General features: G+C 51.6%; 1 protein-coding gene across 2 annotated transcripts; it reads left to right on the forward strand.

Moving 5' to 3' along the window:
* Nucleotides 1-6,932, forward strand: LOC135978154 (maestro heat-like repeat-containing protein family member 7). Of its 2 annotated transcripts, XM_065579197.1 has the most exons (6): nucleotides 1-157; nucleotides 745-900; nucleotides 1,300-1,422; nucleotides 2,052-2,151; nucleotides 2,565-2,627; nucleotides 3,639-6,932. In XM_065579197.1, exons 1-6 carry the CDS (start codon nucleotides 44-46, stop codon nucleotides 3,872-3,874), a joined length of 792 nt encoding a protein of 263 aa, XP_065435269.1. In that variant the 5' UTR covers nucleotides 1-43; the 3' UTR covers nucleotides 3,875-6,932. The 2 variants fall into 2 exon arrangements, with proteins under 2 accessions (XP_065435269.1, XP_065435270.1); XM_065579198.1 differs by lacking the exon at nucleotides 2,565-2,627.
* The last annotated feature ends 19,063 nt before the right edge of the window (nucleotides 6,933-25,995 follow it).

The raw sequence follows: 25,995 nt of genomic DNA on the forward strand, positions 1-25,995 counted from the left end.
AGTCAAGGCCCTGCTGCCTGCCATCCTTTGGGGTTCGGATGAGATGGATGATGGGAGTATTCTGGAGGCCATCTCAGCTGTTCAGAACCTTCTGCAGAGCCTGGATGGGAGTGAGCTCACCAGCGTGGCCAGGAAGCTAATCCCCTTATTCGATGCTGTAAGTCAGGATCTCTTGACCTGCCCATCCCCAGCCAGGCAGTGTTGTGACACTGGAGTCGTAGTGGTGGCATATCTGACCTGATCAGTTCCGAGCCATTGCCTGGGCCTCAGGCATTGGTGACCCCTTGGTCTCTCGTGTTCTCTGTTTGTGGCATGCAACCGTTTGGTCTCCTGAGGACTGATCTGCTTTAATCTAACTCAAGTTAACATGCTCAATGTAGTGGTCATGGGGTGAAATGTAATGTCCTGTGCTTTGGAGTCTAGATGAATGAATGACCCTTAAATGCTATGAAACGATGAAAGTGTTGAACCCATTAAAGAAACCCTCCAAAGAGCCCTTCACTGTGGATGGAGTCAGCACTTACAGGAGGCCTCCAGGGAAATTTAGGAACCACTGTCCTAACCTGTGTTGTCTGCCCCTTCACCCAAACCTTTCTGCAAATGGGTGCCCTCTTGGTGGGCAGACCATGGAGTTATTAGTCAGACTGGCCCCTATCTGTGGTTTGCATTGTGCCGAGCTCACCCTGTAAGGAGAGTGTGAAGCTCCCTCAGTGAGATCCCCTCATGGTTGTGTGTCCATCACAGGTGAGACCCCAGGTGCGCTCTGCTGCCATCATGCTCTTTACAGAGTTGCTTAACACGGTGAAGAGGAGGCAGAAGCCCCTGCTGCAGGAGGAAGTGACCCGCAGCCTGGTCCCACTGCTCCTTCACTTACAGGACGAGGACCCTGACGTGGGCAAGGTGAGTCCCGCTGCCATGTGCTCCCTGGTGCAGCAGGCCCTGACTGCTCCAGCTCTCCTGCTAGATCTGTCTCCAGAGCCGCCTCCCAAAAGTGAAAAATCTCAGCCCTATCCGCTTACCCAAGCAAGTTCCCTGGCCTTCAATGGACACACAAGTGGAGATGTTTTATCGCTCCCAGAAGCCACTTCCTAAGTCACTGAACTGCAGCCACCATGAAGATCAAACTCCAGGAGCCTCCACTAATAGGAACAAAGAGACACCAAGGGTCAGCAGGATACCATGTGACCCCCATATTCCTTTCCCTCATTGATCATTTCAGCTGGCTTTTCACTGCAGAGTGACCACAGATTCCAGCTCTTCTCATGATGCAAACTCTCCTTGTCCCATTTTGTATTGCAGAGGTGTCAGAAAGCCTTGGCTGGGTGTTTTCAGCTCCTGGGATGGTCTTGTCCTAAGCAGATTAACAGCAAGAAGGCTTGGCACACCCATCCCCGGGTGGTGGACAAGATCTGCCAGCACTCTGTAAGTGAACAATCGGCTTCTCGTGAGTGCTGCTTCTAGATGTGGGACCGGAAACGTGTTCCCTCACTCACTGCTCTGATTGCATGTCTAGTACTAGCATACTGCACTCTGGCTTCCTCTTAGAAGCACCCAACTCCCCAACTCCTCCCAGTGCCTGTCAGATCTGAACAGCCAGACCTGGCCAGGAGTTCAGTACGGAGGTGAAAGCTCACAACATAAAGAATCAGTTGATGGCAAAAATGCCTTCCGAATCCTGCAGGAAACTGGATGTCCCCATTTTTCACCTTACCCCAGCCCATTGGCCACTTCTGCACCGTATTTCCTATGCTCTGCACCCTCTCTAATGTCCTCCCCAGATGAAGCCCATACAACCAGGCTTCAGTGTTCTCTAGTGCCAGGCTCCAGCCCTGCAGTGCCAGCAGCTCAGACACCAGCAATGTGTCTGGTGACACTTTGAAATGGTCATTTAATGACTCCCTGGCATGTAGATGGTCGCCCCCAGGATACATGGAGATGGGAGCTGCATTCTTCCCACCCCTCCAAGCCAAGCAGCTACCTGGAGATGAAATCTCTCTTCTCCTCACCCTGCGGCCCCAGCAACAAGAAGCTTCTTTGGTTTCTATTCCTAGGTGCTGAAGCTCAAGAGCGTATCTGACATCTTGCTCCAATGTCTGGATCACCTCCAAAGCCCCCAGGCTCCAATACGACGGGCAGCAGCCATCTTTATCGGTAACCACGACTTTTCTTAAGCAACTTCTATCTGAGAGGTTGTCCCGTGTTCTGCTTGGAGGGCACTAGCAGCAAGAATTAACCCCCTGGGATCCTAATGTCTAGATTTCCTGCCCTTGAGGCAGTTGGGCTGGGGATTATATCAAAAGGCCTGGAGCAAATTACAACCCTATCCTCCAGCTCCACCGACTGGAATCCCTGTGGGACTGCAGCAATACCATAGCCATTGGCAATCAGGCTCTCTGTATCTTCCAAGACATGAGCTTCTTTGTCTTGGAGCTTGTGGACTTGTCTGATTATCCCAGGGACCACTTGAAAGCTGTTTTGCTTGTTGGAAAGACTGACATTTTTTAAAAGGTAGCCCCAGGGGAGGTGAAAACTCCTGCAAGATTCATTTCCATTGTACGTTCCAGGTTGCACTGTTCAAAGCTCAGAGCCCGCCATGGTCAGGCAAGAGAAGGAGCTGATACTTCAGTGTAAGTAGTTGCCACATGGCTGTGTTTGCATGTGGAAGGAGAGCTCATGCTCCTTGTAGAATATCAGGGTTGGAAGGGACCTCAGGAGATCACCTAATCCAACCCCCTGCTCAAAGCAGGACCAATCCCCAGATAGTGTTTGTTTGTTTGTTAAACCCCAGTTCCCTAAATGGCCCCCTCAAGGATTGAACTCACAACCCTGGGTTTAGCAGGCCAATGCTCGAACCACTGAGCTATCCCTCCCACTTGTGAACCAGTCTAGGAAAAAGTGCAACTCCCCCGCCATGCTGCTGCATTGAGTTCAATTTAGACGTGGCCAGAGGTAGCTGTTGGGAGAGCCTGGACATCAGTCCCAGCTTTGTTTTCTCTGATGTCAGGCATCACTTCCATCTCCAGGTGCCAGAAGGTTTTACCAGGAGAAAGTAAATGCCAGGCAGGGTGAGAGGCCCTGGCATGTGTCAGGGAGATGGTGCTAAGGAGGTGGATGCCCCAGAATGCAGTGGAAGATGGTGCTGCCAAGGGCAGATGTCCCTGAGGACTTAAGCGGTTATCAGCTGGCGATGACACTGATAGCCCTGGTGGGTCCAGAGCATCTGGGAGGAGTTAGTTGCTGTGGAAGATCAGGGGCGGCTCCAGGCACCAGCGCAGCAAGTGCGTACCTGGGATGGCAAGCCTCGGGGGGGCGGCGTGCCGGTCGCCGTGAGGGCGGCAGTCAGGCAGCCTTCGGCGGCATGCCTGCGGGAGGACCGCCGGTCCCGCAGCTTCGGCGGCAATTCGGCAGCAGGTACGCTGAAGGCGCGGGACCGGCAGATCACCGACAGAAACGCCGCTGAATCCGTGTGACCAGCGGACCGCCCGCAGGCATGCCACCAAAGGCCGCCTGACTGCCGTGCTTGGGGTGGCAAAAAACATAGAGCCGCCCCTGTGGAAGATACAGAGGCCCATGGTGCAGGTGCTAGGGCATGCTAATACGATATGTGTTTTGACCTGAGCTTCCTCTCTCTGTCTCAGCTCTCAGTGGCCTGCAGCAAGATCCGGATTCCTCTGTCCGTGTCAGTGTCTCACGGGCCATTCAGCAAGTTCGGGATGGTGGCAGAAACCAGTCACCTCAGACCCTAGGAGCTAGATTCAGGAACCTCTTCTGCTGCTTGACTGGCCAGGAGGAGAGGGAAAATGCTCCTGACAGAGATCTCTTGGGTGGCCCGGACCTTTCCCAAAGCCACCGATGGGACTCAGGAGGGCCCTGAGTTCCCACAGAGAAGTTGGTGACTGGAGGAGGTCAGCTGAGCCACCACTCCAGCCCCGAAGCCAGTGCCTGCATGATCCTGTGGTAATTACCTGCATTGTTCCCCATGAGATGTAGGCAGCTGGGGATGAGTTTAAGTGACCCCAGTACTCAGCAGAATGATGGCGACTGGCTCCAGCTAAACAAAAGGGTGACAAGACTGTTAGTGTAAAACCAAGGGCATTTGCTCTCACGTCTCTGTCTTCCTTCCATAATGGAACGAATTGCAAGATAGTTGGTTCATTACATCAGCCACGGCATTAATGACCTTTTCCCTTTCTTCTGATTAGCCTCCGATCCGAAGATGGAATGCTGGGCTAGATGGACCACTGGTCTGATCGAATATGGCTGTTCATATGATCCAGGCCTCTAGTTCCCCTTGGACAGTTAAATAAAACCCTTCATCTCACCATCCATTGACATTATATAATCTCACTTTTCTTTAGACACTTGGGCCAGCACTTTCAAACATGGATGTCAATAGTTAGATACCTAAATCCATACTTCTTCTTCAACGCTTAGCCGAACGGTCGGCCGTAGCAATTGTTCACCATTGATCCGTTCCTGTGTTGACGGGCCGAGAGCCCAATGTCGGAATAGACTTCAGGCACCCATGTAATAGGGGGCCTGCCTTTGGGCTGCCTGCACCCCTTGATTGGTGGAATTGTCTCTCGGATGTTACGAGCCACTCAGAGAACGGCGTTCGCCGGAACATCTTGTGGATATTTTCATAATGTCTTCCAAATGGTCGTCAGTCAGAGAAGAACGTTGCTTGTTTTTATTCATGTTCATGATGGAAAATGTTTGTTCACATATGTAAGTGCGTCCAAAAATGCTGAACATTTTCAGTGCAACTTCGTTGTCCAGACTTTTGTAGAAGTGCTGCAAGCTGCTTTCTCTGTGCTTATTTCGGTAAACTGCCGAACACTGACGTTCAATAACCTCCAACTGCAAATCTAGTGGCACTTCCTCTGGAGCCACAGAAAAGGGATCTTCAATCAGCTTCAACTGGACGTCTTCTTCTTTAGACAAAGTAAGTCTTCTGTCCAATTCTTCAATCAAAAGAATGATGTGCTTTGCGTATTTTTCTCCTAACTCGGTGTGTTTGTGCTGAGGGATACGCTGTGCACAAGTGGGAAAGTGACACATTTCACCTTTTGACAGCTGACTTCTGAAAAGTTTCAATTTCATTTTGAAAGCTTTCACTGCTGCACACATTTGAAAGATAAGTTGATTTTTTTCCCTGAAGTTGAATGTTGAGATCATTCAGGTGTGCTGTAATATCACAAAAGAAAAAGAGATCTTGATTCCAGGACTCATTTTCAAGCTCTGGGAATTTTATTGGCCCATTTTCTAGGAATTTTGGTACCTCCTCTTTCAAAGCAACGAAACGCTGGAGCACTCTTCCTCGACTCAATCACCTCAGTTCTGTATGGTAGATTAAGTCATTGCACTCGGTGTCTACCCCTTCAAGAAAGGCTCGAAATGTCCTATGTTTTAGTCCTCTAGAACGGATGTAGTTTACAATGGAAACTACCACTGACATTACATGCTCAAATTTTAAGACTTTGCTACAAAAAACCTGCTGATGTATAATGCAGTGATGTTTGGTTATTTCTCTCCCGATAAATTCTTCAAGAAGAGTAACTGCTCCAACATTTTTTTGGCACATAGCTGGAGCACCATCAGTACAAATGGCCACCAAGTTTGTGAAATCTAATCCCGACTTATCATTCATGCACTTTATCACTTCACTGGAGATTTCCTTTCCGGTTGTGCGACCCGTCATGGAGCACATGCCAGCAAGTTCTTCAGTAATTTCAAAGTTTTTATCAATACCTCTAATAAAAATAAGAAGTTGGGCGGTGTCTTTTAAATCAGTGCTTTCGTCCATAGCTAGGGAGTAAAAGCAGAATTCACTGACTCTCTGCTTTAACTGATCACTTAAATTGGTAGAAATGTCAGCTATTCTTCTCCGTACAGTCATGCGTGATAGACTGACATTCTCAAATATTCCCCTCTTTTCTGGACATAACTCAGATATAGCAATCAACATACACTTTTTTAATAACTCGCCTTCTGTGAAGCATTTCCCAGCAGCAGCAATTTCCTTAGAAATTTTAAAGCTTACTTTAGTAACTGTATCGTTCTCAGTGCTCACTTTCTTGAAAATTTGCTGTTCTCTACTAAGGTTTTTCGCTAAACTGGCTACTTTAATTATTTTTTCATTTGGGCTCAATTTGGCGAGATTGGGATGCTTAGTTTCAAAGTGCCACCGAACATTGTATTCTTTCGGAACGACTAATGTTTCGCGACACACGAGGCACAGTATTTTGTCTTTGGAAATAGTACATAAGTATTTATTCGTCCATTCAATGTTGAAAACTCTGTGCTCTGATTCTATTTTTCTCTTTTTCTTTTCACTCATGGTATCCATTATGAAGCTCAAGATTTTGTTGAATAAATTCACACACAAGGGAAACACTCACAGTCACACACAAAGAGAAGAGATATCTCACGGCGCATGGCACACTAGCAAGGCACTTTTTGTGGTGTGTGGAAGCCTGTAGGTCCAGAGGTCACTATATTACTGCACACAGCAGTCAATCAATGCAGTTGTAGATAACTCTCTGCATTATGCATTTTTGTATAACTTGTATATGACTTTGTATTGAACCTTGGTACTATGTTATAGCGGGCTCCTAAGATAGTATAATTAAGGTAAAAGAAAAATTTCTTCTGTGCAAATTTTTGAAGCAGAGTTCAAATTTGTGTGCCATGAGGCAAATGCGCCCAAGTGAGTAAAATGCTTATACATTTAAAAAGTTTTAATTTGCAATTTGTGTCAATTTATATGGGTTTTCCCTCCCTCCCAGTGCCCTTCCCCACAGCCCCACCACCACAACTAAACAATGCCCCACACAGACCCCCAGTGCCCTGACACACACAGATCTTTGAGTGGGAGTTCCATTGGAGGAGAAGGTACCTGTATTTGTGTCTGTCTTTGTATTGCTTGTATGTGTAGAGGCCTGTAGGGGCAGCATGAGCCCTCATTGGGGGTGGAGCTTGGCTGAGGAGAGGGCCTATAAAAGCAGCCACCCAGCCAGGCAGCGGCAACAGCTGCGAGCAGCAGCACAGGAGGCAGCGAACAGGGCTGCTAACAGGAGTTTGAGTGGGAGTTCCATTGGAGGAGGTGGAAGGGGAGGCAGGAGGGCATGGTGCCCTGTGTGCTGTGTTTCCCCAGGTGCAGAGGGCACAGCTGAGCAGGCGGGCCCAGGCAACAGCAGCCATGAGCCAAGCCGCAGGTGACAATGCAGATGATTGCATGCGGCAGCTGCGGTATGTACATGGTCCTAGCAGCGGTACCTGAACAGAGGTATGTGTGCATGAAATGCCGCCTAATAGAACTGCTGGAAGAAAAGATCTGAGGCTTGGAGATGCAGGTAGATACCCTGATAGAGTTTAGAAGGGGGTTCGAGCACCTGATGGAGCAAAGGCAAGTGGGGGCTGAAGGGGAATGCTCAGGGGCACAGGTGGTAGCAGGGGCTAAGACCTGTGAGGGGGGAATGTCGGGGGGAGAACAAGGGCAGTGGAAGCATGTGACTGTGAGAAGCAGGCAAAGGAAAAGGAGGGCCAGTGAAGGAGAAATAGAACTCAGGAACAGGTTTGGGTGTTTGGAGAACGAGGAAGGGGTGCAGCAGGTGGTAACTGAAGGGGGCAGGGTGAGGAAAAAGAGACGAGCAGCTAGTCCCATAGAAAGAGGGGAGGAGTTGATGGAGACAGCACCAATTCTGGGCCCCGGGAGGATACAGGATGACGTAAGGGGGACTATAAGGAAAAATAGGAATGGACAAGGGTTGCAACTAGAGGGAACAGGGGATAGATTAGTAGATCGCACTGCCACCAGGCAAAGGCAAGTGTATGTGATTGGGGACTCCTTACTGAGGAGGCTGGACAGGCCTGTAATCAGGGCAGACCCAGAGAACAGAAGGGTGTGCTGTCTCCCGGGCGCTAAGATACGGGATGTGGAATTGTGGCTGAAAAGGATCCTAAAAGGAGCAGGTAAGAAACCCTTGATCATCCTTCACGTAGGAACAAATGATACGGCTAGGTTCTCGCTAGAGTAATCAAGGGAGATTATGCCAGGCTGGGGAAGACGCTTAAAGAATTCGAGGCTCAGATCATCTTCAGTGGGATTCTGCCTGTTCCTAGAGAAGGGCAGTAAAAGGGTGAAAGGATTGTGATGACAAATAGTTGGCTAAGGGAGTGGTGCTATAAAGAGGGCTTTGGGATGTATGGCCACTGGGAGGCTTTCGGGGACAGAAAACTGTTCTCACGGGACAGACTTCACCTGAGTAGGGAAGGAAATAGACTTCTGGGAGGGAGGCTGGCTCATCTCATCAAAAGAGCTTTAAACTAGGAATTTGGGGGAGACGGTTGGGAGATGTCCAGTTAATCTCCACACCAGATTATAACATTGAGAGGGAGAACAATGAGATAAGAACAGATACAGCCAAGGGGAAGAGATTGGACATAAGGAGCGGGGGGCGGTGGATACCAGACTAATGGGTCATACTAGCAGTACGGTGTCCATATCAAATGGGAGAACGAATGTGAGAGAGGCCAAAAGGCATAAATTAAGATGTTTATACACCAATGCGAGAAGCCTAGGTAACAAAATGGAGGAATTGGAGCTCCTGTCCAAGAAATGAAACCGGATATCGTAGGAATAACTGAAACGTGGTGGAACAGTAGTCATGACTGGAGTACAGGTATGGAAGGGTATGTGCTGTTTAGGAAAGACTGGATCAAAGGTAAAGGTGGGGGAGTAGCATTGTATGTCAATAATGAGGTAAACTGTAAAGAAATAATAAGCAATGGAATGGATAAGACGGAGTCTGTCTGGGCATTACTCACATTGGGTAAAAACTACTAGAGCCTCCCCTGGGATAGTGCTTGGGGTGTGCTATAGACCGCCGGGATCTAGCCTGGATATGGACAGAGAACTCATTAACGTTTTTAGGGAAGTAAATACTAATAGGAACTGTGTAATCATGGGAGACTTTAACTTCCCAGATATAGATTGGGGAACAAATGCTAGTAACAATAATAGGGCTCAGATTTTCCTAGACGTAATAGCTGATGAATTCCTTCATCAAGTAGTTGCTGAACCGACGAGGGGGGATGCCATTTTAGATTTGGTGCTGGTGAGTAGTGAGGACCTCGTTGAGGAAATGGTTGTAGGGGACAACCTTGGCTCAAGTGATCATGAGCTAATTCAGTTTGAACTAAATGGAAAGATTAACAGAATTAAATCGGAGACTAAGGTTTACGATTTCAAAAGGGCTAACTTTAATAAATTAAGGAGACTGGTTAGGGAAGTGGATTGGACTAACATATTTAGGATCTAAAGGTGGAAGGCGCCTGGGATTATTTCAAGTTGAAGTTGCAGGAGCTGTCAGAGGCGTGTATCCCAAGAAAGGGAAAACGGTTCATAGGCAGGAGATTTAGACCGAGCTGGATGAGCAAGCATCTCAGAGAGGTCATTAAGAAAAAACAGGAAGTGTACAGGGAATGGAAGAGGGGGGGATCAGCAAAGAAACCTACCTTATTGAGGTCAGAGCATGTAGAGATGGAGTGAGAAAAGTAAAAAGCCGAGTAGAGTTGGACCTTGTGAGGGGAATTAAAACCAATAGTAAGAGCTTTTATAGCCATATAAATAGGAAGAAAACAAAGAAAGAAGAAGTGGAACCGCTTAAGACTGTAGATGGAGTGGAGATTAAGGATAATCTAGGCATGGCACAATATCTAAATGAATATTTTGCATCGGTATTTAATGAGGCTAATGAAAGGCTGAGGAATAGTAGAAGCGAGACGGATGGGAATAAAGGAGTGGGGATTGACATTACCGTATCCGAGGTAGAAGCCAAACTCGAACAGCTTAACGGGACTAAATCGGGCGGACCGGATGATCTTCATCCGAGAATATTAAAAGAACTGGCGTGGGAAATTGCAAGACCGTTAGCGATAATTTTTAATGAATCCATAAACTCGGGGGTGGTACCGTTTGACTGGAGAATAGCTAATGTGGTTCCTATTTTCAAGAAGGGGGAAAAAAGTGACCCGGGTAACTACAGGCCTGTTAGTCTAACATCTGTAATATGCAAGGTCTTGGAAAAAATTTTGAAGGAGAAAGTAGTTAAGGACCTTGAGGTCAATGCCAATTGGGACAAATTACAACACGGTTTTACGAAAGGTAGATCGTGCCAAACCAACCTGATCTCCTTCTTTGAGAAAGTAACAGATTTTTTAGATAAAGGAAATGCAGTGGATCTAATATACCTCGATTTCAGTAAAGCGTTTGATACGGTACCGCATGAGGAATTATTGGTTAAATTGGAAAAGATGGGGATCGATATGAAAATCCAGAGGTGGATAAGGAACTGGTTAAAGGGGAGACTGCAGCGGGTCGTACTAAAAGGTGAACTGTCAGGTTGGAGGGAGGTTACCAGTGGAGTTCCTCAAGGTTCGGTTTTGTGTCCAATTTTATTTAATCTATTCATTACTGACCTCGGAACCAAATGTAGGAGTGGGCTGATAAAGTTTGCGGATGACACAAAGTTGGGAGGTATTGCCAATTCGGAGAAGGATCGGAATATCCTGCAGGGAGATTTGGATGACCTTGTAAACTGGAGTAATAGTAATAAGATGAAATTTAATAGTGAGAAGTGTAAGGTTATGCATTTAGGGATAACTAACAAGAATTTTAGTTATAAGCTGGGGACGCATCAGTTGGATGTAACGGAAGAGGAGAAGGACCTCGGAGTCCTGGTTGATCGCAGGATGATTATGAGTCGGCAATGTGACGTGGCCATGAAAAAAGCTAATGCTGTCTTGGGAGGCATTAGGCGAGGTATTTCTAGTAGGGATAAGGAGGTGCTGGTTTCATTATACAAGGCACTGGTGAGACCTCATTTGGAGTACTGTGTGCAGTTCTGGTCTCCCATGTTTAAAAAGGATGAAATCAAACTGGAACGGGTACAAAGAAGGGCCACTAGGATGATCCGAGGAATGGAAAATCTGTCGTATGAAAGGAGACTCGAGGAGCTCGGTTTGTTTACCTTAACCAAAAGAAGGCTGAGGGAGGATATGATTGCTCTCTTTAAATATATCAGAGGGATAAATACCAGGGAGGGAGAGGAATTATTTCAGCTCAGTACTAATGTGGACACTAGAACGAATGGATATAAACTGGCCGTCGGGAAGTTTAGGCTTGAAATTGGACGACGGTTTCTAACCATCAGAGGGGTGAAGTTTTGGAACAGCCTTCCAAGGGAAACAGTGGGGGCGAAAGACCTCTCTGGCTTTAAGATTAAGCTTGATAAGTTTATGGAGGGGATGGTTTGATGGGATACAGTGATTTTAGTCAATAGGTCAATAACAATGGTCAATGATGGGATATTAAAAGTTACTACAGAGAACTTTTCCAGGAGGACTGGCTAGAGAATCTTGCCCGCATGCTCGGGGTTCAGCTAATCGCCATATTTGGGGTCAGGAAGGAATTTTCCTCCAGGGTAGATTGGCAGAGGCCCTGGAGGTTTTTCGCCTTCCTCCGCAGCATGGGGCAGGGGTCGCTTGCTGGAGGATTCTCAGCAACTTGAAGTCTTTAAATAATGATTTGGGGAGTTCAACAGCTAAGTCAAGGAAGAGAATTCTTCCAGGAGTGGGTGGGTCAGGTTTTGTGGCCCACATTATGCGGGAGGTCAGACTAGATGATCATAATGGTCCCTTCTGACCTTAGAGTCTATGGCCTGGTCTACACTACGACTTTAATTCGGATTTATCCGCTTTAATTCGAATTAACCCTGCAACCGTCCACACAACGACGCTATTTATTTCGATGTAAAGGGCCCTTTAAATCGATTTCTGTACTCCACCCCGACGAGCGGAGTAGTGCCAAAATCGATTTTAGCTATTCGAATTAGGGTTAGTGTGGCCGCAATTCGATGGTATTGGCCTCCGGGAGCTATCCCACAGTGCATCATTGTGACCGCTCTGGACAGCAATCTAAACTCGGATGCACTGGCCAGGTAGACAGGAAAAGCCCCGCGAACATTTGAATTCCATTTCCTGTTTGCCCAGCGTGGAGAGCACAGGTGACCACAGATAGCTCATCAGCACAGGTAACCATGCAGGCTGATAATCGAAAAAGAGCACCAGCATGGACCGTACGGGAGGTACTGGATCTGATCGCTGTATGGGGAGAGGATTCAGTGCTTGCAGAACTTCGTTCTAAAAGACGAAATGCAAAAACTTTTGAAAAAATCTCCAAGGGCATGATGGAGAGAGGCCACAATAGGGACTCTGAGCAGTGCCGCGTGAAAGTCAAGGAGCTCAGACAAGCCTATCAAAAAACAGGAGGCAAACGGTCGCTCCGGGTCAGAGCCGCGGACATGCCGCTTCTACGCTGAGCTGCATGCAATTCTAGGGGGGGCTGCCACCACTACCCCACCTGTGTTCATGGATTCTGGGTCGGGGATAGTCTCATCAGCGACGCCTGAGGATTCTGCCGATGGAGGAGAGGAGGAGGATGAGGATGAGCTTGCAGAGAGCACACAGCACTCCGTTCTCCCCAACAGCCAGGATCTTTTTATCACCCTGACTGAAGTACCCTCCCAAGCCTCCCAAGCCAGTACCCAAGACTCTGACCCCATGGAAGGGACCTCAGGTGAGTTTACCTTTTAAAATATAAAACTTGTTTTAAAAGCAAACGGTTTTTAATGATTACTTTGCCTGACTTTGCATTCGCAGTCAGTTCAGCTACTGGAAAAGTCTGTAGCTACTGGAAAAGTCTGTTAACGTGTATGGGGATGGAGCGGAAATCCTCCAGGGACATCTCCATGAAGCTCTCCTGGAGGTACTCCGAAAGCCTTGCCAGAAGGTTTCTGGGCAGTGCATCCTTATTCCCTCCTCCATGGTAGGACACTTGACCACGCCATGCTTGCAGCAAGTAATCTGGTATCATTGCCTGACAAAGCCTGGCAGCGTATGGTCCCGGTGTTTGCTGGCATTCAAGCAACATCCGTTCTTTATCTTGTTGTGTAATCCTCAGGAGAGTGATATCACTCCTGGTAACCTGGTTGAAATACGGGAACTTAATTAAGGGGACAGAGGTGGCCGTTCCTACTCGGCTGTTTGCCTGTGGCGGAAAATAAATCCTTCCCTGCAATTAGCCAAGCGCAGATGGGAAATTGGCCCTGAGTTTTTCGCGTTTGGCTAGCAGGGATCTTCCCTGTTACCAGCCACGCGGTGGGGGGGAGGGGTACAGCGATCATCCCAGACAATTCATGGCGAGAGGAGGGGGTGGTTAGTTTGTTTTCTGGTGCTGCCGAATGTTAACAGAAAAACCGCAGCACTCTACTTGCCTGAAGGGGCCCAGACAAGCCCCCCCCCACTGCCCCCCCCCCACTGGCTGAGATTGGCCAGGCTTCTGCAGCACTCTACAAGCTATGCTTGGTATGTGGGAAAGGAGGGCGCAGAAGCTTACCATGGCCGCATGCAAGCCGAATTCTGTTGCCCAGACCTGTGATCTCTAGCAGCAAAGCCACAGGCACTCAGCATTAAGAGGCAAAATGCGACCTTGCACAGAAATCACATGTGCTATGTAATGTGAACAGTGTTGGTCACCGTGAAAGAGTATAAGCATTGTTCTGCAAAATGTAGCTTTTAAAACAATTCTCTCTTTTTTCCCCTCCCTACAGCAGCTGCAAATTCCTCAAGCCTCCCTCCTCCATCCCGAAGGTTATCACAGATAAGGCGTCGTAAGAAGAGAACGCGAGAGGAGATGTTTTCGGAAATTATGGAATCCAGCCGCAGTGACAGAGCTCATGTGAATGAGTGGAAGGAAACAGTTTCAAAGTATAGGAAAGAAGTCAGTGAACGTGAGGAGAGGAGGGACCAACGTGAGGAGAGGAGGGACCAACGTGAGGAGAGGAGAGATGCTCGAGATGAGAGGGGGCGGCAGGAAGACCAGAGGATGAAGGATGCAACGCTGGGGCTGCTCCGGCGTCTGGTGGAGGTTCAGGAACGGCTGCTGGAAAACAGACTGCCGCTTCAGCAACTGTTCCACCCTCCCCCCTCCCCATGTTCCGTATCCTCCTCACCCAGACGTGTAAGAACTCGGGGGGGGGGGGGGAGGCTCCATACACCTTCCCATTCCACCCCAGTAGACAGCCCAAGCAAAAGGCTGTCATTTTTTTAACCTTTTCTTTGTGGCTTTTTCCTTCCCAGCAATCCTCCTCCCAAATACCACCCGGGTTCCCTCCCTCTTTTTCTAATCTATTAATAAAGAATAAATGATTTTTAAATGATAGTGACTTTATTTGGTTTGAAAGAAAGCTGGGGGAAGGGGCAGGGTGGATTCCTTACAGAAAATCAGTCAATAAAGGGGGCGGGTTTTCATGAAGGAGAAACAAACAGATATTTCACACTGTAGCCTGGCCAGCCATGAAACTGGTTTTTAAAGCTTCTCTGATGCACAGCGCTTCTTGGTGTGATCTTCTAATCGCCCTGGTGTCTGGCTGCGCGTAATCAGCAGCCAGGCGATTTGCCTCAGCCTCCCACCCCGCCATAAAGGTCTCCCCCTTACTTTCACAGAGATTGTGGAGCACACAGCAAGCAGAAATAACAATGGGGAGATTTCTTTGGCTGAGGTCAGAGCGAGTCAATAATGATCTCCAGCGACCTTTTAAACGGCCAAATGCACATTCTACCACCATTCTGCACTTGCTTAGCCTGTAGTTAAACAGCTCCTGACTCCTGTCCAGGCTGCTTGTGTATGGCTTCATAAGCCATGGCATTAAGGGGTAGGCTGGGTCCCCAAGAATAACTATGGGCATTTCAACATCCCCAACGGTTATTTTCTGGTCCGGAAAGTAAGTCCCTTGCTGCAGCCCTTTAAACAGAGTAGTGTTCCTGAAGACGCGAGCGTCATGAACCCTTCCCGCCCAGCCCGCGTTGATGTTGGTGAAACGTCCCTTGTGATCCACAAGTGCTTGCAGCACCATTGAAAAGTACCCCTTGCGGTTTATGTACTCGGTGGCTTGGTGCTCCGGTGCCAAGATAGGGATATGGGTTCCGTCTATTGCCCCACCACAGTTAGGGAATCCCATTGCAGCAAAACCATCCACTATAGCCTGCACATTTCCCAGAGTCACAAACTTTCATAGCAGCACCTGAGTGATTGCTTTGGCTACTTGCATCACAGCAGCCCCCACAGTAGATTTGCCCACTCCAAATTGATTCCCGACTGACCGGTAGCTGTCTGGCGTTGCAAGCTTCCACAGGGCTATCGCCACGCGCTTCTCAACTGTGAGGGCTGCTCTCATCTTGGTATTCTGGCGTTTCAGGGCAGGGGACAGCAAGTCACAAAGTTCCATGAAAGTGCCCTTACGCATGCGAAAGTTCCGCAGCCACTGGGAATCGTCCCAGACCTGCAACACTATGCGGTCCCACCAGTCTGTGCTTGTTTCCCTTGCCCAGAATCGGCGTTCCATGGATAGAATCTGCCCCATTAACAACATGATCTCCAAAGCACCGGGGCCTGTGGTTTCACTGAATTCTGTATCCGTGTCCGTGTCCATGTCCTCATCATGCTTGTCGCTGCGCTGCCGCCACCGCTGCCTCCTCGCCTCGTTTTTCTGGTCCTGGCTGAGCATAAACTCCACGAGAACCCGCGAGGTGTTTACAATATTCATGACTGCTGTCTTGAGCTCAGCGGGCTCCATGCTTGCCGTGGTATGGAGCCTGCAGTGTTCACCCACCCAGGAAAAAAGGCGCGAAAATGGTTGTCTGCCGTCCGTTGCTTTCATGCAGGGAGGGAGGGAGGAGGTGAGGCTGTACCCAGAACCACCTGCGACGATGTTTTTTGTCCCATCAGGCACTGGGATCTTAACCCACAATCCCAATGGGCGCGGGAGACTGCGGGAACTATGGGATAGCTATGGAATTGCTACCCACAGTGCAACGGTGCAGAAATCGACGCTAGCCCCGGTACTTGGACGCACACCACCGAAGTAATGTGCTTAGTGTGGCCGCATTCATTTCGACTTTATACAACCTGTTTTTCAAATCCGAATTATCTAAATTCGGATTAATCCCGTAGTGTAGACATACCCTATGAGTCTATGAGATCTCCCTCACTGCCCAGCACCCCCCAACAGGCCCCCACTGCCTAGCACCCCAAAACACACAAACCTCCCCCACTGCCCAGCGCCCTCCACACCCTCACAGCCCAGCACCCCCCCGCACACCTCCCAGACACTCACTCCACCACACCCTTCCCCCTTCCCTGGCCGCACTCACCAGCCCTGCTGGGAGGTCTCTGGCTCCTAGGGTGAGAGCGGCAAGGGGAGTCTCCAGTGGTGAGCGGAAGCCAGTTCGCGGGAACCGGTTGTTAAATTTAGAAGCCCTTTTAGAACCAGTTGTCCTGCGCGGGACCGGTTCTAAAAGGGCTTCTAAATTTAACAACCGGTAAGTTGAAGTGACCAGGACCGTAGCTGGGGGGGAGCAGAGGGAGCGACTGCTCCCCCTGAGCACATTATCCAAAAGTGGCGCCTTAGGAGCCGATCCCATGGGTGCTCCAGCTCTCCGCCCCGCTCCCCGGCCCCAGCTCACCTCTGCTCCGCCTCTGAACACTCCGCCCCGCTTCTCCCCCTCCCGCCCCCCGCTTCCCGCGAATCAGCTGTTCGCGCGGGAAGCCTGGGAGAGCAGAGAAGCAAGCGGCGGCTTCGCGCTCAAGCCCAGGGAGGCGGAGACGGAGCGGAGGTGAGCTGGGGTGGGGGGAGCCGTCCGCGCCACAGCAGGTAACCCGGGGGGAGGGGCGCCCAGGGGAACCGCTCCCCGCCCCAGCTCACCTCCGCTCCGCCTCCCTGGGCCTGAGCGCGAAGCCGCCGCTTGCTTCTCAGCCCTCCCAGGCTTCCTGCACGAACAGCTGATTCGCGGGAAGCGGGGGGGCTGCAAGCTCAGACTGACGCGGTGCTCCAGGCACTGCGCGGTGGCAGCGTGGCCCGGCTCCAGCAGAGCGGCGCGGCTGTAGCGCCGCCAGCCACCTCCAGGCAGCGCAGTAAGGGAGCAGGGAGGGGGTGCTGGATAGAGGGCAGGCGAGTTCAGGGGGGTGGTGGAGGGGTGGATAGGCGTCGGGGCGGTCAGATGGCAGGGAACAGGGGGATTGAATGGGGGCAAGGGTCCCGGGGGGCAGTCAGGAAGGAGCAAGGGTTGGATGGGGTGGTGGGAGGCAGTCAGGGGCAGGGGTTCCAAGGGTGGTCAGGGGACAGGGAGAAGGGGTGTTTGGATGGGGAATCAGGAGAGGAGTTGGATGGGGCGGTGGAGGGAAGTCAGGGGACAGGGAAGGGGGTGGATGGGGCAGGGGTCCTGGGGTGGGCATCAAGGAACGCGGGGGGTTGGATGGGGCAGGAGTCCCGGGGGGGGGGCAAAAAGCACTCAGGACGGGGACGGTGGCTGAGCCCTGTGTCCCGCTGGGCGGGGGCGAGCGCTCCGTGCCCGTGTCCCGCTTGGGGCAGTGAGGAGGGGCAGCAACGCGTGCGGGCTCCGTGTCCCGCTTGGGGCTGGGGGGGGGTGCGGGTGGAGGCGCGGCGGCGCGCGAGGGCTCCATCCCCGTGTCCTGCTTGGGGCGGGGGGGGGGGGCGGCAGCGCGCGAGGGTGGGGCGGGGGGGGCGGGGGGCCGGCAGCACGCGAGGGCTCCATGCCCGTGTCCCGCATTGCTGGCTCCTGTCGGCGGGCAGGCACGCCACCAGGAACTGCCCCAGGAAGCGCCGCCACGCCAGCCTCGGGACTTTGTGTGCGTGGGGTTTAGAATCCCCCCGCGGGCCGCACAGTGAGCCCCCACGCGCCGCATGCGGCCCGCGGGCCGTATGTTGTGCAGGCCTGATCTTGTGGCATACTTGCGACATGTCTGAAAAGCATAAGACGCCATCTGCGGACAATGGCCCCAGTAGTCTGTAGGCCACAGCGACCATAAACATCTGCTTTACAAATGAAGTCATTCCACTCTATGCCCAATATACAACGTTGGCATTTTATGTGGAAAGCCTCCAGCTTTGCCCCCTCTGAGTGGCGCAGTCCCAATGTTTCGCAACCGTACAGCAGTACAGAGAGGATACAGCTCGATTAGATCCTGAACTTGGTTGTCGTGCCGAGATGATGTTGATTCCGTATTCATTGTAAAGGACCCATGGCAGCGGCTGCAATGCCACACTCAGGCACCTAAATAAATGGCCTGACCTTTCTCAAATGCTGAATACCAAGAACTTCTCACTCGAATCTGCCGAAGCCGTGGCTGTTCAGCTCCTCTGAAAATCAATCCACTCGTCTAGATGCCTGAATATGAATGTTAGTGCCAGACTTTGGACAGTGACATAGGAAGATATTGGCCTGAGCCTATGCATGGACTCTCATCCTACAATCCAGCCCCTCAACAGATACATCCCAGCTTCTGACTGTGAGCCATTCAGCTACAATGGGGAGGCCTAGATGCTGTAAGTGAATTAACATGTAATGATAGATAGACAGATAGATAGTTAGTATAAGCTATTCTTTCTACCATCTGCCGTACGGATTTGCTCTGTAGAGCTTGCTGTCCCTGTTACTCATGGGTATTTATGTTGCAGAGCCCCACATGAGAGAGGGAAGGATTTCAGGCCCAAGGCCCAAGTGGGGCAGGAAGCACACGCTCACCTCAGTTGCCTTCTTTGCTGAGGTAAGTTTTGTTGACTTGTTGAATTGAGATTGCAGAGCGTTGCTCAGTCCCATATTCTCACAACTGGCAGTGCCCCGTATGTATGTCTGGGGCACCTTGCATCCTCATTTCTTGACCTGTAAGTGGGGTGGCCTGGGGTTTATGTAAAAGGCAGGGATTGTGTTGAAACCATAATCATCCAGATACTTCTGAGGAAATCCCTCTGGAACAGTGGAAATAGCGCAGCATTCGGCCATCAGTCCCTCGGTAATTTCCCAGATTGTGACTGCGTTTGATTTCCCGTGAGACGTCTTGAAAACTGCTCTCTTTGTTGAGAGGCTGAAACTCTGAAAGTTCGCCCTGGAGAATGTAAGCATTGACAGGAGAGCCGTTGTGTTGATTCCCTAGGGCGCACTGTCCAGCACGCCAGCAGACAGACCCAGATCAGAAGGCCTGGACTTGGTACGTGAATGTAAGTAATATCCTTAGGTAAGTGCAGTGAGGAAGCAGAGGTCCCAGGGTGTGGGTCAAGGAGATGGCAATGGGGACGCAGAGGCCCTGTCATCTTCCAAAAAAGTAAGGCAGAAACTAGTCATGTAAGCCACTCACCACAGGGTGGCGCTGATGCTCTGCCTCCCCTACATTTTTCTCCTCTTAGGTCCCTTTGCAGCTAATCAGATTATGGCCGGTCTCTGTGCCCATTGGTGCAGTCTGAGTAGCAGGAGCCCTTCAGCCCCACGGTGACATGGGCTGTTATGTGTTTGAATAATTAATCCTTCCTCTTCCTATTCCAGGCCAGAAGGGCTGAGGTGCTGTTTCCCGAGGAGCTGTTCCAGGACTAGTGAGGTAAGCACAGACACGGGCCGTGCACTACAGCTCTAGGTACACCCAAGAGCGCCGCCAGCGTTTTTGCCGCCCTAGGTGGCGGAAGGTCCCGCCCCCGAAATGCCGCCCCCGACAGGCAGCAGAAGGTCCCGCCCCCAAAATACGGACGACAACGGGGGCAGCCGAAGATCCGGCCGCCGCGGTCGCCGCCCCCAAATGTTAGCGCCCAAGGCAACCGCCTAGGTTGCCTAATGGGTTGTGCCGGGCCTGGGTACACCCCTGTAACCCTAGAGGGGCAGGAAACGTGGTCCTTTCAGGTGGAAATGATGGTCGTTTTAATATGAGTGTCGAGTGTTTAGATGCAAGCTGGATGGCTAGAAACAGAGTTTGGAAGATCAATATATAGCTGAAGATCATTGCTTTTATTGTGTTTTTTTCCCCCTCTCATAGGAGCCTTTCCAAGCGTCACAGAAGTACGGGCCAGAGTTAACATGGCATCGAGTTGTTTGTTGCATAATAAAGCTGCTGCTGATTTCCAAGTGTGTGCGGCCAACTTTCCTCACTGCGCACTAGGCTGCGTGTAGCCATGTGACTGAGATGTCGGCCTTCTCTTTTCTGGGCACTGCACCTTTAATAGTAGAGGAATCTTGCTGGCTGCAAGCATCCTGGCTAGGGTTCCCAGGTGTCCGGTTTTCGACCAGAACACCCGCTCGAAAAGGGACCCTGGCGGCTCCGGTCAGCACTGCTGCCTGGGCTGTCAAAAGTCCGGTTGGCGTGGGGTTGGCAGGCTCCCTACCTGGCTCCGCGCATCTCCCCGCAAGCAGCGACATGTCCCTCGGCTCCTAGATGGAGGGACGGTCGCAGCCCCATGCACAGCCCCCACCCCGAGCGCTGGCTCCGCATCTCCCATTGCCTGGGTGGAGACAGCGTGCAGAGCTGCCTGACTGCGCCTCCGCCTAGGAGCCAAGGGACATGTCGCCTTTTCCCTGGAACCGGCTGAGGTAAACACCACCCAGAGCCCGCACTCCAAAACCCCTCCTGCACCCCAACCCCCTGACCCAGCTCTGAGCCCCCTCCTGCACCCAAGCTTGGGGATTGGTCCTGCTTTGAGCAGGGGGTTGCACTAGATGACCTCCTGAGGTCTCTTCCAACCCAGATATTCTATGACTCTATGATTCCCTCCCAGAGTCTGCACCCCCCCAACACCCCAGCACCCTACCCCAGCCCTGAGCCTCCCCTGCACCCCAAGCCCCTCATCCCCAGCCCCACCCCAGATCCCGCACCCCTAGCCGGAGCCTTCACCTCCCCCCACCGCATTCCAACTGCCTGTCCCAGCACTGAACCCCTTCCCCCACCCGTCATCCCCAGCCCCACCCCAGAGCCCACACCCCCAGCTGGAGCCCTAACCTCCTCCCGCACCCCAACCCCCTGCCCCAGCCTGGATCCAACTCCCACACCCGGAACCCCTCATTTCTGGCCCCAGTCCAGAACCTGCACCCCCACCCCAAAGCCCATGTCCCCTCCCACACCCCAACCCTCTGCCTCAGCCCAGACCCCTCCCACACTCCGAACCTCTCATCCCTGGCCCCACCCCAGAGCCCACACCCCCAGCCAAAGCCCTCACCCCCTCCCACTCCCCAACCACCTGCCCCAGCCCGGTGAAAATGAAGGAGTGGAGTGAGGGTGGGGGAGAGCGAGCGACAGAGGGCGGGGGGAATGGAGTGAGCAGGGGTGGGGCCTGAGAGACGGGGCGCGGCAGGGCCTCAGTGATGGGGTGGCAATGGAAGGGGCCTTGGAGAAGGGTTAGTGCAGGGGTGTTCGGTTTTGTGTGATTAGAAAGTCAGCAGCCCTAACGCTGACTTTCGGGGGCAGGGGGCAAAGCCGGGGGGGCCTGCTGTAGTCTGATCAATGGCTGGAGTTCCAAGTGGTGCCTGTTGGCTCACAGTGGAGCAAGTTCAGCCTTTCCTTTCGAAAACTCAGCCGGGCATTTTGAAGGAGAATCTCAGCTTTCTTCTTCCTTTCTTTCAAGTGAGTCGCTCTAGATTTTATGGCTGTGGGTAAATACTTGAAAATGTGAACTCCAAAGGCTCAGAGAGCAAATCATTTATTGATTTATTAACCTCATGATTTGGGGGGACATGACATGATTTTTGAACATGGGGTGTTGGCCTTACTGCCTCTGCGTCTAACCCATGGCAGGGGGAAAAGTACTTCCTCCTCGTGGGTTGCCAATTTAGGTTGGACGTATTCCTGAAGGTTTCATAACATGACATAATCCTTAATTAAAGATTAATCTTGAATTCATGGAGACACCAAGCCAATCCTGGAGGCTTGGCAACCCTACCTGCAGCACAAGCCGCCTTCTCTCAAGAAGAAACACCTACAAGCGACGTCCCCCAGCTCTGCCCACTCTCTGTTTTCTTGCTCCATTTTATCATTCTGTCTTCATCACAAATCACCCTTTCCCCTGCCCTGTGGGTCATTCTATCTGTTCCTCTTCCTTGCGTGTCTCTCTCCCTCCATCTTTGTTCCTCGTTCTCTGGTCCCACCTGTTTCCTCCCTCCCTTGTTCTCTACCTCATCTTCTGCTTTGCCCACCCTTGATTCATCTCCTACCTAGAAATTTAGCCAGGAGAGTGGGGGTAACCCCCCAATTCTGGCAAAAAGTGGTGTGGGATCTTCAGCAACGACCCCTGATTGGGATCTCAGTTTTACGGCTCCTCTGGCAGGTGGTCCAGCAGCAGAGCGCCCCCTAGCCCCACTGGCTCAGTATTGACACAAAGGACCTCCAGCTCCTGCATTCCAAGCAGTGCAGGCTGGAAGATTCATAGTTGGCCAGGGGGAAATCAGACCAAATCTGAGTGACATTTGATGAGGAGGTAAACAATAATGAGTTAAAAGGTCTTGCAAAAACAAATCCTCAGGTGCCCGCAGATGCTCCTACACATTGGCATTCTCTGACATCACGGCCTGCTCCTGTTCCTCCTCCTAGTCATGTGTAGATAAAAGCCTGAAACACTTGGAGAGCTTTAATTTTCTCTGCCCCATGCAGAGGTAACAGGATAAATGATCCACACCTCTGCTTGCTTCTCTGTGCGGAAAACACACCTATTCTGTATTGCTCGAGCCACAGGGTGACTCATGGGAATGCAAACATTCTCACTGACCTCCCGAGAGCCACATCAAACACGGAGCCATGGCAGGAAACAAACCTACCAGACTGTAGGTCACGGCAAGTTCGGCTCTGGACTGTATTTCACCTGCAAACTGTTAACAATACAGGCAGCTCCAGAGGGAGTGCCACCAAAACACCCCCGGTTCAGCTTTGTGTTGACAAGAGCAGCTAAGGACACGGACAATAACAGACCCAGAGCTAGGTTCTTGACACCACTGATTCCCTAGGGCATAGGTTTCTGGCCCTATGCCCAGTGCAATTCAAATCTGTTGTTGTTATTATTTATTTGGATTTCAGTAGGACCTAACGGCCTCAGTCCATTGTGCCAGGTGCTGTATATGTGCTTGTTATTTATATTACCAAACGATTTAGGCGCCCCAGTCATGGACTAGGCCCCATTGTCCCAGGTGCTGCACAAACACAACACAAAAGACAATCCCTGCCATGAAGAGCTGACAATCTATCAATGGGATCAATCTTCACACTGTGCACAGTCTCTTCACAAGCGCACAGTCAACCTGTGGAACTCCTTGCCAGAGGATGTTGTGAAGGCCAAAACTATAACAGGGTTCAAAAAAGAACTAGATAAATTCATGGAGGATTAGGGTTGCCACCCGGCCAGTCCACGTTCCGGCTTGTGTGTCCAGGTGCCATTTGACAAGACCTGATATCTGGGTTTTTTGGATCTGGAGTGGAAGAGGTGGATAAGAGGGTGTGGTCTGGGAGAGAGGTTTATCTCACGGTGACACTAACACTTTTGACTGGCTGGCCAGGAAGTACCACCCCCTCATATCTGAGGACTTCCTGAAACAATCAGAAACACAGATGGACTGGGGCTGCAATTGCTCTCCAACAGTCCCACCTCTGGGACCCACTTCTGGGATTCACAGCATGGCAGTCAGCACGTCCCAGAGCGCATGTGGGTGTCCAGCGCCATGGGGCTGGAATTCCACTCTTGCCCATCATAAATGCCAGCGGCCACGCTGCTGCTGGAGGGATTAGGAGCATTAGATCCCAGGCTGTGATTAGGTCGCTGACGTTCCTTTGTACAGACTAACACCTTTCACCTGGGATTCGGGGCAGGACGGCTAAGGGCGCAGCCGCAGAATGCGCCTGGTCCAGTGAAGCTGCATGCAGAAAAGAGCATCTGAGTGGCAAGGAATGGCTTCACTGGGCAGGGTAAGGACGCGACAGGTGAAGCCTCTGGTATGGCACTCGAGGTGTATATGTTCTGTATGCGGCTCCTCCAATACATTACGTAAAGAAGAACCCCACGGACTAGACAGTGCCATATAGGCACAACCCTGCGCAGGGTAAATCTACTGCCCATAGGAGTATGAGGCCCAAAGCTTGCAGAGCTCCCCAGCCTGGGCCCAAGGCTGTGCCCCACAGGAGGGTGCAGGGTGCCCTCCCCTCTGCTGCTCACCAGCTTTGTCTCTCCACTCCAGTCCTTTCACCACGGTGGCCAGTGTCCACAAGGCTACTAGCCGGGAGCAGACCCTGCACCCTCCAGCAGGCCTGTTTCAGGACGGCATCAATGTGCATTAGGTACCTTTAGTTCCCACCAGTGGGGTCTACACGGGCTGGCTAGAGTGCGACGTGCGAGTGCTGCACAACTCATACCCCCATAGAGCGGACTGTGGCGCCGTGTAGAGTCTCACGGGGTGGGGGTGGGGATAGGAGTCAGGGGACGGGAAACAGGGGGGGTTGGATACGTGTGGGATCCCAAGGGGCCTGTCAGGGGGCGGGAGTGTGGATAGGGGGCGGGGCAGTCAGGGGACTGGAAGCAGGGGGTTGGATAGGGGGCAGGGGTCCCGGGAGGGGGCGGTCAGGGGACAAGGAGAGGGAGGGTTGGATGGGTGGAGAGTTCTGAGGGGGGCAGTCAGGGGGTGGGAAGTGCGAGGGGGTGGATAGGGGGCGGGGGCCAGGCTGTTTGGGGAGGCACAGCCTTCCCTACCCAGCCCTCCATATCATTTTGTAACCCCGATGTGGCCCTCGGGCCAAAAAGTTTGCCCACCCCTGGTGTAGCAGAACATCGTGGTGTGGTTATTAGTCAGCAGATGGCAACGCCCTCTCTCCTTCCCTCGCATCACTGGTACCCCATGTCCCAGCACTCAGGGGTCACAAGAGCCGAGGGACGACCGACATTCAATCAGTGACCGGACAAAGGAAGGAACTACCGAGCCCAGGCAGAGGTGGGACGCAGACAGTAGAGAAAGGGGAGGATGTCATGCAGCCAGGGCTCCTGAGGACTTGTTCCCTCTGCTTCCCCTGCCCCAGAGCTCAGCACCATTTGCACCATGCGTCCAACGTGCATCCACCAGCATCAATGGGAATCTGTCCTTCTCCCAGGCTGGCTAACATTTCAGCTCATCCCTTACACGCAGACCAGAGATAATAAACACAGCTTGGGCTAACCATGCCCTGGCCTTGCAACAGCTGGTCAGCTCCCACTTAAAGGCTGGCTAAAGACATACTCTTGCCAAATAATCCATTTCACTGGATCCCATAAGTATTTAATGATGGTATTTTATTACAGATCACCTGGCGGGGCTGGCCCAAGGAGGCACTACAGGAATTCACAGGGCCTCATAATGCATTAACCAATGAGACGAATTACAGCATATTAAAGTCCATTTACAAATACAGCAGCAATGTCTATTATTAACGTAACAAGCCCCTAATAAGCAGCGACAGGTCAGTCCTGTTAGAAGCAGTGGCAGGCAAACCCTGGATCTGGATTTTGCATTTGGCCGGGAGGTTCCAGCTGCAAACAGCAGCCCCATTGCTGGAGCAGGAGATTTGGCCTCAGTTTGCCCCTGACTCTGGTCCCATTGCCAAGGAAGGGAACCGAGCTGGCCCATAAGTTGTAAGCATGTGCAGGGTCCCCAAGCCGCCCTTATGCTTAAGGTCCTCTCTGATCAATGCACTCACAGGGAGACAGACCCATCCACAGCAAGTGTCACTAATTATACTAGCGAATGCCCCTGCCCCGCCTGTTTGCTGAGGTGACACATCACATCTCTTTTACAAAGCGAGACCCAGGCACAAAGAGACACCTCATCCCTGGCCCCACCTCAGAGCCCGCACCCCCAACCCACAGCCCTCACGCCCCAGCATCCCAACCCTCTGCCCCAGCCCGTAGCCCCCTCCTACACTCCAAACCCTTTGGCCCCACCCCCACCAGATGAATTTTATTATGTGCACCTATATGAAGATGATGTGTCACACATCACCTCCATATTGGTGCATGTAACAAAATTCATTCCGCACATGGGTGGGAAAAATGGGAGGGAACGCTGGCCCTGTGTATAGAACCAATGTGGAGT

Source organism: Chrysemys picta, unplaced genomic scaffold (genome assembly GCF_011386835.1).
Source record: "Chrysemys picta bellii isolate R12L10 unplaced genomic scaffold, ASM1138683v2 scaf145, whole genome shotgun sequence".
Lineage (NCBI taxonomy): Eukaryota > Metazoa > Chordata > Testudines > Emydidae > Chrysemys > Chrysemys picta.

Excerpts from the sequence above, each read along its gene's own strand:
- LOC135978154 (XM_065579197.1), top strand. The coding sequence starts at position 44 with ATGGATGATGGGAGTATTCTGGAGGCCATCTCAGCTGTTCAGAACCTT. Across the intron at positions 901-1,299 it reads AGGACCCTGACGTGGGCAAG|AGGTGTCAGAAAGCCTTGGC; the intron begins GTGAGTCCCGCT and ends TTTGTATTGCAG. Across the intron at positions 2,152-2,564 it reads GGCAGCAGCCATCTTTATCG|GTTGCACTGTTCAAAGCTCA; the intron begins GTAACCACGACT and ends TGTACGTTCCAG.